This window comes from Passer domesticus, chromosome 1 (assembly GCF_036417665.1).
Source record: "Passer domesticus isolate bPasDom1 chromosome 1, bPasDom1.hap1, whole genome shotgun sequence".
In the NCBI taxonomy this organism is placed as follows: domain Eukaryota; kingdom Metazoa; phylum Chordata; class Aves; order Passeriformes; family Passeridae; genus Passer; species Passer domesticus.
Genome location: NC_087474.1, coordinates 134,850,962 through 134,866,382, shown reverse-complemented (window position 1 = coordinate 134,866,382; position 15,421 = coordinate 134,850,962). Strand labels below are relative to the sequence as shown.

Genomic DNA, 15,421 nt, shown 5'->3' with positions numbered 1-15,421 from the left:
GATCCTAAGTAAGCAATACTCATTATGAAATGAGTCTGCCATTACTATGAGTTGCAATTTACCTCCTTTCTATCAAATCACCAAATTTTGACAAATCAAACCTGCCTCCTCAAGAGAAACTCAGGTCCCTGTGAATATACTGATAGTTCTGTAGTTGTTTTAGTTCTTGATCCTGGAAATCATCCTCAGGTCCAAGACTACGTTATTCTCTTTTGCAACACTGCAAAGGACTAATAAGTTCACTAAACCTGAAACAGCAAGATGTGAGGCACAGGAATACCTACTTGCTTCTGACCAGGTCTGGAGTAAGTAAGTGTTCCCAAGCAAAGAGTTCCCCAAAGATGTACCACTCCCCTCTCTCCAGCACTTACTGGAATCTAGCATGGCTCCTACTGCTAACAAAGAGGGCTACAGCACACAGACATGCCAGATGCTGTGAAATGCACTGGCCCAGGCTCAACGCCACTTGATGGGAGCTATGCTGCTCCCAGACCCAAGTCTGAACCAATACAATCTTGCTTGTGAATAAAGCATTCTGGCCAAGTGCATGACTGACAGGTCTTCATGGAGTCCTATTCAGGTATATCTACACCCCTAGCATAGTTAAACCAACTAAACCACAAGAAGATTAAAATGGTCAAGTATCAGGGTAAGGTGTGAGTTAACTCTGCAGTTTCTCTGTGCATATCCCTTCACTTCACTGAGAAATTCAAAGGAAGAAGTGAACTTACGTAACTATTACTTATCCACTTGAGACTTTTTTCTTTCTAAAGTTGAGAATTACATGGTTACAATTAGTAAGTCTTTCTAGCAATGTATGCTAAACAAAGTGCTAACAAATATCAAGACTATATCATGTAGTGCCACTGTATGTAAGTAACACACTCTGTAGGAAAGAAATATTCTCAAAACATTGTAAGGATTCAGAAAAAAAATCATTTGAGACATTTGAGATAAATACCAACTTACGTCTGCATTTAGACATCAACAGCCAGAGCAAACTATGTAGGCAGCCAAGCTTAGTAAATATTTGCCTGCAATGTCTGTCTAATAAATAGTATCAAACAACCAAAAAATCTACTTACACTGTCAGCTGCTCATCCCATTTGGGATTTGAAGAACTACTTGATTTTGCTGTTTTCTTAATTTCTCCATCTGCAGTTAATTCCGTGTAGAAAGTTGTTCCAAACCAATTCTTTTTCCGTTTCAGTTTGGCACTAGAAACTAATAAAATACATTGCTTTATCTATAACAGCATACTGTTGCTGAAAAACAGAAAATGTCCTGCCTACACACTGTATGAAATAATTTGCCAGGCAATGTTTTTCCTCACCTACTCTACTTCTGCTGAACAGAAAGAAGTCAATGTAAAAAATTACCATTTTATTTTATTAGTAGCTTTTATTTTCAAAAGCTACTTTGTCAGATAGTTGACACCATGTGTCACATACTCTTTTCCCCACATACTGGCAGGACTGGTTGTAGAGACAGCACAATTATTTTAGGGATAAACACTGGAAATAACAGAGGTTACTTTCTTATTGTTCTCACTATTCTTTCCTTAACTGAAAAATGCCTAAGTATGATACATCTGATGATGCATCTGAGGGGGTATCAGGCAGACTTTATTTTTTAGTTGTATATTGTTACGAAAGGCAATGCATTTCATGCCTGTTTCAAAATGTCTCTCTATAGCAAAGCCCATATACAGAGCTTAATTTCTTTGCCTGTATTCCTGCATGGTTGAATTTGTGGGTTTACAAATCAGTTTGTCACAATTAAGAAAGCTACTCTTAAATTTCCCCTGTATAAACAGCTTTGCAGATGAACTCAAAGGTTTCAGGTAAATATTCAAAAATTAAGAAACACCACTGACCAAAGAAGCTATTTTCACCTACAAATCAGTGGTCAGTTCTTCTGTGCTCCTGAACATAAATCTCTTCTCCCTCTTCCATGCCCAGCTGAGAAAGTCACTAGGAAAACCAACAGCAGCCTAAGTGCCAAGATTTTAAATTCTATTTAAGGCAGATTGTGTCTTGAAAAGACCACAAGAATGGACTCTCAACTATATTTACCTGCTGGCTCTGCCTTCTAACTCCTCCCTTGCTTCGGTGTGGCTCTTGTTCCCTCCACTCGCAAACTAAAACAAAGCTGAGTATTTTCAGCCATTTGGAAATAATTCTTCCCTGTTCCTTTCCTTTATGGTACTTGCTAACCCAACACAGAAGTTTAGTAAAACTGAGAGGGAGACATATTTCTGCATTGCAGTATTTTGAGACATATACATTAGTCAGTTAAAAGTTAGTGGGATGAAACCATCCAAGGTTCTAAAGGTACTAGCCATGGACTTTTACTTGTTTCAAATACAAGGCACAAACTTAACTTCCTCACATTTGAAACGCCCAGTCTTAGTAATGCAGCATGGGTCATAAAAGGCAACTGCAGCCCTGATAATGAAAGCTGGATTGTAGAAAACTAAAAACTGTAATTCCACACACAAGTAATATTATTTCTTCTGTAATCATGATATATTTTTAAGCTTTGACAACCTCTACTTCTTCCTCCTTTCCTCCACAATTTGTTTTCCAAAGGAAAATACAACATTTATTAAAACACAGGTATTAAGTAATAATATTCAAGCTTCCTCTTAATTTCCCCTCTTTTATCTGACTATGTTTTGTTAGTAACTTTTGAGTCCCCAAACATAAAACGAGACCATGATCATCTTTTGATTCTTCTAAAAAAACACTATGAATAAGTAATAACAGCAGCAAGACTTCCAAAAGAGCTAACATGAAAAGATCTCACCAAGAATGTTTGAAGAAATACTGATGGCAAAGCATGCCTACAACATGTTGTATCTGTCCAAACTCAAACAAGTCACCACTCCATACAAATTCTTTGCTTGCAAAATGAGTCTAAGATACTTGCTGCCCTTATAAAAGTGCTTTTTAAGTATAGTTCTTGAAATAATTATAGCTTCTACAGCAGCATAAACAAAACTGCACATAAATATGCAGTGTGGGTCAGCAATACTACAGTCCCACACTCCTCTGCCTCCCACTACTGGGAATGCCACTGGCATTCATTCCTGTGATCTTGCAATAAAGACTAGGTTTAGAGAACTAAACCTTCACAAAACTAATCACAAATGTTGTAAAAACTTCTTCCCATTTGAGCCCTGACCCAGATTTCCTGGAGTCAAAAGTCACAGTACCAGAAAAATACAAGACTATTTACATAAGGAGGAGCTCAGCACAGGATAAAAAATTACCATTTCTGTAGACACAGATCCGAAATTAAGGGTCATTTGTATAAGTTAGTTTACAGTTATATATATGCATTCAATCTACAGGTGGCTCCATCTCTGCTATTAGTCATTGCCAGTTTTGATGATTCATCACATCATTGAGTAATGTGCTCCTTACATAAGGTTAATAATTTTTGAGGCTCCTATCTTATCTAATTTCATAAAATATCCATTCAGGGGACTCTTCAACAATATATTTTTTCTCAGATAACCTGGCCATCTTTGGATCGTCCAGCACGATGCATCTTTCTTTAAATGCAGCCTTTATTAAGACATGGTATATTACTCATGTTTTTCCCAAATTTTGTTCAGGATAGCTTATGTATTTTCCTAGGCATGTGTCCATTTTTACTTCAGCATCACCAGATTTCTCAAAATCCCTGGAAAGCTCAAGTTAGTTATCAATGGTAAGATAATACTTATACACATAAATACACACACACACACATATATATATATATATTTATGGTAGGTGTATTTATGTACAGTATCTTACCTATGTGCTGATTATCACTTTTATTTTTAACTGCTGTAACACTAGCTATCAAATTTGTTTACTTAGATGCACTTTGCTTATCTTCAGACTACCAGGAAGCCACAGTTCTCTTCTGCCATCCCTCAGAGACAGTAGCTAAGACTGACAACAATTGTCACATCTTTGACAAGTTCTTGTCCATCAGGAGCAAAATGCATAATCTACTTGGCCTGTTCAACATCTAAAAAGTGTCCCCAGCACAATCAGAAATTTCCAGGACTGTTTTCCAGAAATTTCTATGGATATTGGGATGGCTTACTTCCACCTCAAACTATGACAACTAGCAGAGCAAAAGTTAAAAAGAGACAACACAGCAAAATGCAAAAGGATACACGGAAAAGCATTCAAAGTGACATGGCTTATCACAAGGAAAGGTGGTAATATACAGGCTTTGAAATACTGAAAATTCAGCTGGACGATATAAAGAGCAACCTGATCCAACTTCAAAGGTAACCCTGCCTTTGTCAGAAGAGTGGACTAGGAAATCGCCAAAGGTCCCTTCCAACCTAAATTATTCCATAATTCTGTTAAGTCTAACCTGAGGCTTACCTGATATGTAATGAAAGAACTGAATCTTCTGAAGGGCTAGATCACAAATTTTGTGATCTCCTCCAGTTCTCCACCTTCACTAAAACATTGTACCCATTTTCAGCTTGGGGTTCACTACAACCACCAACCTTTATAATAGAATTTCAGAAATATGTGTTCCCTTTTCAGAAAACACATCATTAACCACTTGTTCCCAAGCAAAATTTCTTGCAATTGTCTATACTGTTGTACAGAATACCTTTTTTTATTATTTTGAAGACTTATCAAACCCTATCATGCAACTCACTGTATAATCTCTATTTAGCCCCAAATCATCTACGTATATTATAGTCACATTATTAACTGTAACGTTCATATAATTAATTAAGATATTAACTAGCTCATTTTAACACTCACTTTCAGGATTGCCTTTGTAGAATACATATGTTTTCCTGTAAAAATCTCTATGATTCAAATCACTACTTGCCTGTTACTTGCATCTGTAATCTTCCATTACAGTTGTGACTTGTATCAGATCTTGGTGAGGCTGTGGCCATGTCAGAGGTTTAGGCTTCAGCCTAAAAAAAGCAAACAGATAACTTATTAAAAAGTACTTATCTCTGCATGTCAGCTACAGGTATTAAATAAAATGTTCAACTAATCAAGAAGTTACCAAATATTATTTAGGTACAGCAGAACACGTTATTTCATAACAGCAGCTAAATAAAGCAATCACTTTGGAAATTTGTCCCACGTTACACCTCTAAGGTTGCCAAGACACTTCAGTAACATATATATTTACATAGCTTAGAACAACTGTGTAAGGCAAGAACAGAAATTCAGCTGTGATATATCAATAATTCTCTCTCTTGAAGACATACTTATGGTCTGATTTAAGATAAACTGAGGACCAACAACTTCAATGAACAAAACATTTGAAATATTTACATGCTTGAAAACCAAGCTGTCACCAGAACAATACACTCGACCAGTAAGGAGAGCAATTCAAACGTTTGCATTCTATCCCTACATTTGCCGCCAGCTTCCTGCCCCACTGCTGTCCACCCACAAATCACTTCCCTCATCTACTGAGACAGGAAGCACTTTACAAGGACACCCCACCTCACCACTCAGCCACTAAAACAGAGTGTGTCAGATCCCAGCTGGGCCATCCCAGCACATACCCATGCACACAGCATCACTCCTGTCCTCCTGAACTACTACACCTGACTCACATCCAGAAATAAAACATTCTGCTTCTATCAGACAACTACTTTTCACAAGAAAAGAACTATACATGCGAAATAGACTTTCCCTGATCTGGGTGAACTTCCACATATTTGCTTCTGTGAACACAACTGGTTTCAATAACAATATTGGAAGAGCTGTCACCAAACCTTTTTGATCATGCACTTCTATAACTACGAGAACTTTGAGTACATACCCCCAATACGTGTGTTTATAAATTAGATATATGTACCACTTTACTAATACGTTCCATATATACTACAACATATAAAACCAGAAATTTTAAAGGATGAAATTAAAATTAAATAACCAGTATTTTTAAGTATTTTTAATGGTAAAAAAATCTTTCTGCTCTTACTAAAAAAAAAAAAAAAAAAGTTGTGTTGCTTTTGTGAGAGCCATGTGATTGAATATGCTTCAGCACTTTTTAAAATGCTGACTTAGCACTTCGTAATACAGTGATTTGAAGGCCTAGTTTTAAATTCAGTTTATTGGCTGTCATAGCTAGAAAACACAATTTACAGAGATATGTACATCCAAATCAAAGTACATCACTGGCTACACTTTCTAAATCATGACACTCATTTTGCATCTCCATCCACTAATTATGCAAAGCTTTTTCTTGAAATATGACTACAAATTTTCATCTTCCCTGATATCAATCACTTGTTATTGTAAACCAATGGAAGGCACATTTTTATACTTCTATCAAATTTTCAGCTTCTGAAACATTTAACTGGGAGGACTTTTAAGCAGATAAGGAATTCTGCTTCCAAGTTTAAGTGCTCAAATGTGGAAGGTTTTACAGATGACACATCTTTTCTGGCAACAAAAATCACACAAGGAAACATTTCAAAACATCTATTTTCAAAATGCTTTTTCCATAGCATCAGTTTATTTCAAAAAGCAATAGGCTTCTTACTTGTTAAAATACCATCTTGACCTTCAAGTGACGGTGTCTTAAGTGTCTTTATTTTTTTTTTAATAACTGATAGTCAGCATACTGCTGACTGTTATCACCAAACAGGTCAGGAAATTCGTAACACTTGTTTTTTTGTGAGATAAAACATGTAATTAATCTTCAAGTTTTACAACTCTTCTAAGCACTTTGCCATGATAACTAGTGATCCTCTACATAGTACACAAGATCTTCCTGGTCACACCCAGTGTCATTAGAGATTATGTTAGATACTCTACTATTTAAAGGTTTTGTTTTCATACAATGAACCACAATAATGACATCCTACAGCACTTTGTGCACTTATGGCTCCAACTTCCTTGTTGCTTGCCTATGCACAATGCAGTGAATGAATTCTGCAAGTTGTGTTCAACTTGTAACCTTAGACAAGAACCTTTTTTACTTTGGTCAAATCAGCCACTCCATCTGTGGTTACTTTAGTACAGTTTCTCCATTTAAAAAAATTAGGTTATTTAAGAAGATACTGTTTAGAATTTATGCTTAAGAATGTCTCTTGTCTGGTACATCCTTTCCTAATGACTTAGTTCTTTGTGAATTTCATTATGGACACAGAATCTAGCAATTATCATAAATCGAGCCACATCACAAACACCTATACTTTCATCCAAGTGTCTGTAGAGCAAGCCTCTCCCACTGTGTAATTTTTTCTGATATTTGTTCTGTCAGAACTTTGGCAATGTTTTCCAGACATCTTCCAACAGTATCTGCTGACAAAAGAATGTGTTTTAGTTTGTCACAACGTTTACCATGTATTATTTCAGACATTTATAGTACCACAGCAAGATGAAATGCTTCCCCAACAGTATCTGTGTCTTCTGCTACTGAGAAATCTCAAAAGAGGCTTCTAATGGTCTATCACTAAGTTTAGTGAAATCTTGTGAAGTCTTGAATTGAGTACATCACAACTTCAACATTGCTGAAAAAAAACCTGTAGATGCCTGTCTTCATGTTTTAGGTGCTTACTTTTAAATGCCTTGCTAATTGTGATGTCTTCATACTATCATCAGCTGATACCTCAAGAAGCAACGTTCATCATTTCCAATAGCGGATGTACATCCGTATTTGAAATACCATTCTTGATAAACCAAATTGTTTTGGCTGACTTCTCATCACATGTAACTGCTGATGGTTTTATCTCATCATGCATCTGACCAAGAGCTCGCGCTAGGAGTAGAAGCAGCATCAGCTCTGCCATGTTCTTATTATTCATATTACTAGTATTATCTTCAATCTGTGGTCTCTTTGCAGGAATTTTTTTTAAGCCACTTGCCTATTTTGTGAGGGTTTGTTTAGTAAAAGCTAAATTTTATAATCCACAAATCCTCCTAACTGGGCCCAAGTAAACTGCCTCCATCACAACACACTGGAAGTGAATGAACAAATGAAGGTGTTACTGTGACCCCATCATACTGTGGAAATTATTATTGTTTCTTTCCTTCAAATGTTTAACCTATGTAGATCTAAAATGCTGAGGTGGGGGGTTGGTTTTTATTTGGTTGGTTGGATGAGTTTTGTGCTTTTTTTAACTTTACATCAAGGATGTGTAAAGCAAAAAAAAAAAAATTAGTGTCAGAATCCTCAAGTAGACATTTCATTGCATAATCTCCTCAGACTTCATGTGCTGGTTTATTTGCAAGTAATACCACCTGCCCAAACCTGAGTTTCTGGCTTTGCTAGCTACTAAGCTGCTAACTGCATTTGGCAACCACGTTTGTCAGTCTTCTGATAACAGAGAAGAAAGAATTCAATACACTTAGTTTTGCATCTCTCCTCTTAAGGAAAAAATTACCATGATGCCTGGGAGAAATTATTGCATTGTGAGGGAGATCTCAATAGCTGATGGAGATTAAACAAAGTTAGGCTTGGGGTTGGCTGAGGGGCTGTAACCTCATGACTGCAAACCACAACAACAGTCCCCTGATGTTCTGCTCTGATCCTGTAGAATTAATATTAATATTTCTGTAACAGCAATATATTTTATATTCTTGCCAATAAGGTACACTTAGGTGCATTTACACCTAAGCAATGACTACAGCTCCACATTTTCAGTACGTTGTAAACGAAACACTGAAGTGCATGTCAAATATTATTTAGAAAAACACACTAAAACATAGGAAAGTTTTTAAAAAAACATTTAAACTTTAAAAAATAAACATAGGTTTTAATCAACAATACATAAAGTTTTCTGTCATAGTTTATATTGAAAAAGGCTTTACTGAACAGAGCATACTAGTTGAACTGATTCTGTTTTCATCATGCTCCAAAGAACAGTTTTCATCATGTTCCAAAGATTCTAACAGCTGCAGCTCACTCATCCTTTCTTAACTCATTAGAAATCAAGAACTGGTTAGGAATTAAGGAGAAAGGAAACATTAAGTTTATTTAAGGCTTCAGTCATCCGTTATTTTCATTACTAACTCAGCTACTAACATTTTTAAATTAACAGGCCTAATCAGCTCAGATGCAGGTTGGTTCTTTCAGGAGACAGCCTTCTCACATTACAGTATTTGTCATTTTCATTCAAGATCCAAAAAATCACTCTAATGTTAATATTTTTTAAAAACCAAACAAAAGATTCTTCACTGTCTGATGCCCGTTGGGTCATACTCACTTCTAGTCAAACTTGTTTTTTTACTCCGGAAAACAAAGCCTTCAAGAAGAAAAGTCATCCAAACTACATTGTACAATATAAACAATTTTATCTAGAGCTTTGAATGTCTATTAGTCCCTAAAGGCTGGTCTGAACATATGACAAATGCTGCTGTACTTAAAAAAGAGAAGCATAATCCAAAACTTGGCCCTTCAACCTTTGACAGAAAAATTACTGGTGCAGACATGGCAGGGGGCAGAGGTGAGGTGAGATGCTGGACAAGAACTCTATCACAGAACTGTTTGCAGTGCTGACAGAAACAGTATAATTGGCATTTTGTTATGTACTAGTACAGATTGTCATACTCAAGAAAAAGAAACTATACTCTCTTGGGATAATATACCATGAAAGAGCAGTCCAAAATTAAGAAAGACTGGAAGTAAAGAGTGCTGACATAAATGTTACCAAAAATCTCGGGTTTCTGAGATGCAAGGCTGCTGCAGAGAGACCATGCATATACTGAATGAAACTAAGCACAGACAACAAAGAAGTCTCTTAAGTAGAAGAACTGATAGACTTACATGCAGATGGGACTACCATAATTTTTTTATTTTACTAGAAGTAAAACCTTTTATAAGCTGAGGAAGATTTCTGAAAGTTCTAGGGATTCTTCTAATACTGAGAATCTGGAAGTTTTAAGGACTAGTAACCTCCCATCTTGATGAGCCAGAAGGAATTATATCTGCACGGCCAAAAATAAACAAAATTTCAACTAAACACATTGTCTGATCTGCAGAAATACATGGGATGGCAATTAGACCAAGCAAAGTGAAAATACTCGTTAGGAGGACTGAGTAGTTTTCACATCCAGAGTAATGTCAAAAGCAAAATACATGCATTTTCTTGATATAATTTACAAAAAAGTTTCCATGAAAAGGAAAAAACAGATGGTGAAGAAACACTGAGAGATGAGGATTTTTAAACTAAACCATTTTAAAAGTAATATTTGAAATAATGCAAGCCTTTACCGCTAATGGATAAGGGAACACTATGTCATAGGGGCAATATTTACTGTTTTCTTGCATCACAGACAAACTTCTTTTTTCCCATCCCTAAATCCCTTTTTTCTTATCTCTCAAAATAAATTCCCAGTTTGGCTCTTGAATATGTCAATAAAGGGTTTAAATCTTTGAGGTTATCTTTACATAATCTTAAAGAGAGGATTACATATAGCAATATAAGAGTCACCATCTTTGTATTTATAATCTTTCTGAAAATGAGGGGATTAATTCTGACAAGGCTACAATCACCACACATTCCCAAATATTAACTTGCTACACACCTCTTTATTCAAGCTCTAGGTTAAACTTCATTGGTCTGAAGGATGTGAAGTTTTACTTTCAGAACTGTTTCACCAACACATACAAATGTCACACCCAGCCTCAAAATTCCTGGACAACAAAAATTCACTGAGAGACTCTGGAGAGCCTCATGAAGACCACAGTGATCACAACCCTTCTGTCTAAACCACCCTCATCAAACATAACTGTTACATCAACTGGAAGAGTACAATCTAGTTACTAACTCCTACAGCTGATATTTTAATATTACCTCAGTTGTATATATTATTTTGGGTAACTACAGATTGATTAGGACAAAATAAGACACAAGCAAAACCATGGAATGGACAACACAGAAGTCTATTAAAAAAATAAAGGATCATTTCCTAATCCATATGAATCAACAGTTTCATGGAAGTCAGTCTTGTTAACAATAACATTTATAAAATTTATACTTCTGTGAACAATACTCTCCAAATCTCAAAATGCTATTAAAATATCAGGAATCCAAGGGAACAACAACAGTGAATATTTATTTATTTTTTAATCATTAGTAGAATAATTACTTATTCAAAGAATTTAAGCAGGCACATTTTAAATTGCATTACTTATTTGGAAATGAGTGCATCTAGTGCAGGTATTTCTTGTAAAGCTGAAAGTTAAGAAGTATCACTGAAGCAGCAAGCACACATTTATAAATTGCCTGATGCTGTGAACGAGTAATTGAGGAGATATTTAATGAATAATCAAGGCACTCAGACATAAAAGAGTACACCCACCAAGAGAGAAAACCACTTCCTTACCCCTACGACACCACAAGAATCAAGCAAGAATAAGACAAAAAGAAGTACCGAGATAGTATTGTCCAATTACCTGTGATATCATTTTATAACACATGAAAAACCCCATCACAGAAAACAGTTAATTTTTTTTTTCGACTTTAATTCATTAATGTGAAAAGGTCAATTAATGTTAAATGTTGGAGAAGTGAACAGTGATTTTAGGAGGCTGCAGGTGTCAGAATCTCTGTCCTGTAGCTGCTCTGATCTTCTGTGTGAGGTATGGGAAGGAAAGATTCTAGGGAAACTCTGCCCATGGGAGAGCATGCAGGGTGACAAAGCAACCCTGTGTGAGCATCTTGCAGGAAAAGACAGTTGTTCCACTTTGTTGGGTAGCACAGAAAATCATCCACACTTCTAGTCCTGCCTCCAGGCCCTCTTCTTCCACCAAAGAAACAAGGCTGGGGCAGGGGGAAGGGAGTTACCACACCAATGAAAATCAGCAAGTATAGGATCAGAAGCAAGTTTATTGATGTAAAAATAAGAAGTAGGGAACAAAAAAAGGAAAAAGTGCCTTTTCTTGTGTCAGATGCAAGTAAGTTTCTTGATAAATTTCTCTTCATTTTAGACTTTCAAATTCCAGAATTTTTATTCAACGTAATTCTGATTGAAAAGTCCATTTCACTATTTATCAACATTAAAAATGCTGATGATTTTGCCACAGCTAATTGAACACATGTCTAATTAACTGGGTTTTTTTTTAAAAAAAAGAACCAAAACTGTATCACTTCCAGAGAGAACCAGTAATTCTATTATTTTAAAAATTAAGGATTTTTCCCTTTGCCATCAGGAAACCTTCACCTGAGTAATTTGAGATGCACAAACACAAACCAGATCTGAAACAGATCTGGAGAAATAACATCTGTAGACCCAAAAATGTGTTGGCCTTTCTTGCACTGAGCAAGACGGTAAAGTCACTTCTACAATTCTTCTTGCCCTCTGCAACATTAACCAAAAAAAAAAAAAATCTAAGACTTGGCATTCCCTATATGGATAGTTCTGATCATCAAAAGTTAAAACTACAGTAATATTTACACCTTGGCAAAGAGAGAACTTAAAGTTTTCTCTCCTCAAATGCCACAAACCTTACCACAAACCAAATGCCACTTTAAGAAGCAATGGAAATATTTATCACAAACACCACTAGGGCCTTCTGAGAACCACTGAACATTTGCTTCATGGTGAAGACAAAACTAACTTGCTCTTCACAAAAATTTCATCTCTCCTCCTCCATTTTAGACGTTCTCCTCTTCTAAGATTTACTATTTCAGGCCAATTCAGAAAGTCCACAGTTCCATTCCCTTATCTGAACAAATATATGTTAACCAGCAATATACAGTGAAGCCCAACACAAATTTTGGTTTAGGTGCAATGGACTAGGGATACAGACAAGACATCATGTAGGCCAAGGTATTAGCTTTAATTAATCAGAAATTGGTGTATGGGGGAAGTGGGGGAAGAAAAAACAACCTTACTCCTGTGAACATTAGCTTCCAGTAAAAAGCTATATTCATGGACATCTTATACAGTTAATGAAAATACTTGCTGGTTTGATTCCTTTCAGTAGAATGCTAGAATTTAAAATACTCATAAAGCTGGCAAAATGGTATCTTGACATGCTTCAGCCACTTAGAAGAACCCTTTCACATACGCACTCTGTTACACTCACTCTTAGGGAACTAAAACTGTTTGAACATAAGAACAAACTTTAAGAAAAGGAAAATATTGCCTAGATATACTGTTGCTTTAATTATTTCACATTACAAATTTTTCTAGCTGTCAAGGACTTTTAAAAGGATATATAAAGCTGTAAATAAACACATTGTAATAGTTAAGCAGGCAATAAGTCCCACTTAAAATTACTAGAAGTTGCAAAAACATTGAAGAGATTTTTTCGGTGTCAAATAAAAGCCTTGACAAGCTTCAGTTAATTGAAGTTAAGTAAATGAACTGAACAAGAACTGTGGAGTAATGAAGCACCATTAAGCAGCAGGTGGGTTTTTGTCATTCGTACAGAGACACTGAAAGAAATGGTTCAGTAGCAAAGCCCAGTAAACAGTGCTTCAATGTGTGACTCCTGCTAGACATATGAGAGAAAAGCAAAGTCCAAGTTACTCAAGCACCTCTAACCTTTGATTTTTAATCTGGATGCCTTACCCTGAATGTCTTGGATTCTTTCAATTTAACTTAATAGATCTGTTTATATGACACTAGAATATTACTTTTTTCTTTTTTTTTTTTTTTTTCACAGACTAAACCAAGTTCCACATCTTCTGGTATTCTGGTTTTGCCCCAAGCAGCCAATTCCATACTTTATCTGCATGAATTTAAATACTTCCTGTTTTTTTAACCCCTTATTTTTTTGTTGTTTTCACCTTTACTACCTTTAAATTTCAGTCCTATGTATATTTTTCTCTTTGCATTTTATACCTATATAATCTAAAAATTTTCTGGGAGATATTTTAATTATTCAACAAAAAAGTACACATGAAACCCACATGTTACAAAATAAAAAATATTTAAGAATGGAACAAAGTAGCATGCATGCTTACTATCAGGTTTTCTACCTATGTCTTGAAATTATGCATGAAACTAAAGAACCTGAAACATTACAAATCCTAATTTATTTGATTATATGCTCAATGAGGAAAGATTATTAACTTTCAGAAAAACAACTTGTTTGTGAAAACAAGGTGTTTGTGAAAACAAGCAATAGTTCTACGCTTAAACTGAAAGCAAAAGATGGTACTAAATGTATTCAGACTCATAAAGCATAGAATAAGTTTAATAATCAGCCAGTAAATTTGTAAGATGCTGTGAGTAGTACTGAACAGCCTCCTCAACTATGAGATACCATTTGTAAAAGTATTATAAATAGTAGCTTAAGTCATTGTTTAATAGCTTAGAGAATACTAGGAATGGAAATATTTTTTTCCCTGATTATTTAAAATAATGCTAAGAGCACTGATTTTACTTCTCACACAATGGAAACACACAGTGATAGCACTTCTAGGACAGGATTGTAGTAAAGACCATTGTTTGTTGAGCAAGAAATTATTTTCTATGGTACCTACTGCTAAACGTGAGTCAGACAAACACTGATGGACTGAAATGTAGGTCTCTACCTTAAAATGGAGGATAGTTTACAAAAATGCAAAGCTAATAACTTGAAACTATTTAACAGAATATTTAGCTACTTATCAAGATTATAAGATTCCTTCTGATCCTTTAAGCACTTACTCCAATTCCTTAAGTATTGATGAGTTTAAAATATGTATATTTAAAAAATACCTATTTCATCAGGCACATAAATATCACCTATACAAACAGATCTGGAAAACCTGAAAGGACAGTGAAATGTACTGTTCAAAACATTTGTAACTGCAGGACATACTCTGTGTTAATAGTGAATATTGGAAACTTTTCTTTTTTTTTTTTTTTTTTTTTAAGTAGAAGTGCTGCAGTGCCTTAACCATCTTGATAGCCTTTAATTAAACTGTCTCCAGCACATCTGTGTCGCCATTGTACTGAGTAGCCCAGTACTGGGCACAGCACTCCAGATGTGGCCTCATCACCAGTGCTGAATAAAAGGCAAGGACCACCTCCCTCAACCTGACAGACATCCTTTGCCTAATGCAGCCCAGGAACCAGCCACCCTCTCTGCCCCCACGGCAGAGTGCTGCATCATGTTCAACCTCATGTCCACCACGACCCCCAGATATCTTCTGCCAGCAGAATGTTTTGTTTCTCCTGTTAAAACTCAAATGTACTACCAAAACCATCTTCAACTTACAATATCCCTCACTCCTTGATCTAAGAACAGCTTACAAGTATCCCCCCCCAAAAAAGAGAATTACTTGAGGCTGAGAGATCTGGAAAAGGACCAAAACTTGTTAATTAAATACTCAAACAAAACAAATTAGAAGAAAGCTATGAGAATATTCTCATACTTTTTGTTTTCATCAACATAATTTTGGGAGTGGATCTTCAGACCAGCTAGAACAGTCAAGGATATAGGAGCATTTAATTTCTCATCTTTTTGCCAAGGCCAC

At 35.7% G+C, this 15,421-nt stretch overlaps 1 protein-coding gene across 7 annotated transcripts in view; it reads right to left on the bottom strand.

Moving 5' to 3' along the window:
• WWP1 (WW domain containing E3 ubiquitin protein ligase 1) overlaps positions 1–15,421 on the bottom strand; it is a 57,925-nt gene that overhangs the window by 30,442 nt on the left and 12,062 nt on the right. For 5 of the 7 annotated variants that reach the window (XM_064390765.1, XM_064390781.1, XM_064390791.1 and 2 more), the window contains exons 2-3: positions 4,861–4,951; positions 1,086–1,224 (exon numbers count right to left, since the gene is read on the bottom strand). In XM_064390765.1, coding sequence (XP_064246835.1) covers positions 1,086–1,224; positions 4,861–4,930 — 209 coding nt within the window. In that variant the 5' untranslated portion in view covers positions 4,931–4,951. Of the gene's footprint in view, positions 1–1,085; positions 1,227–4,860; positions 4,952–15,421 lie in introns of those variants that run through there. The other 2 variants (XM_064390810.1, XM_064390820.1) reach the window with 1 other exon arrangement.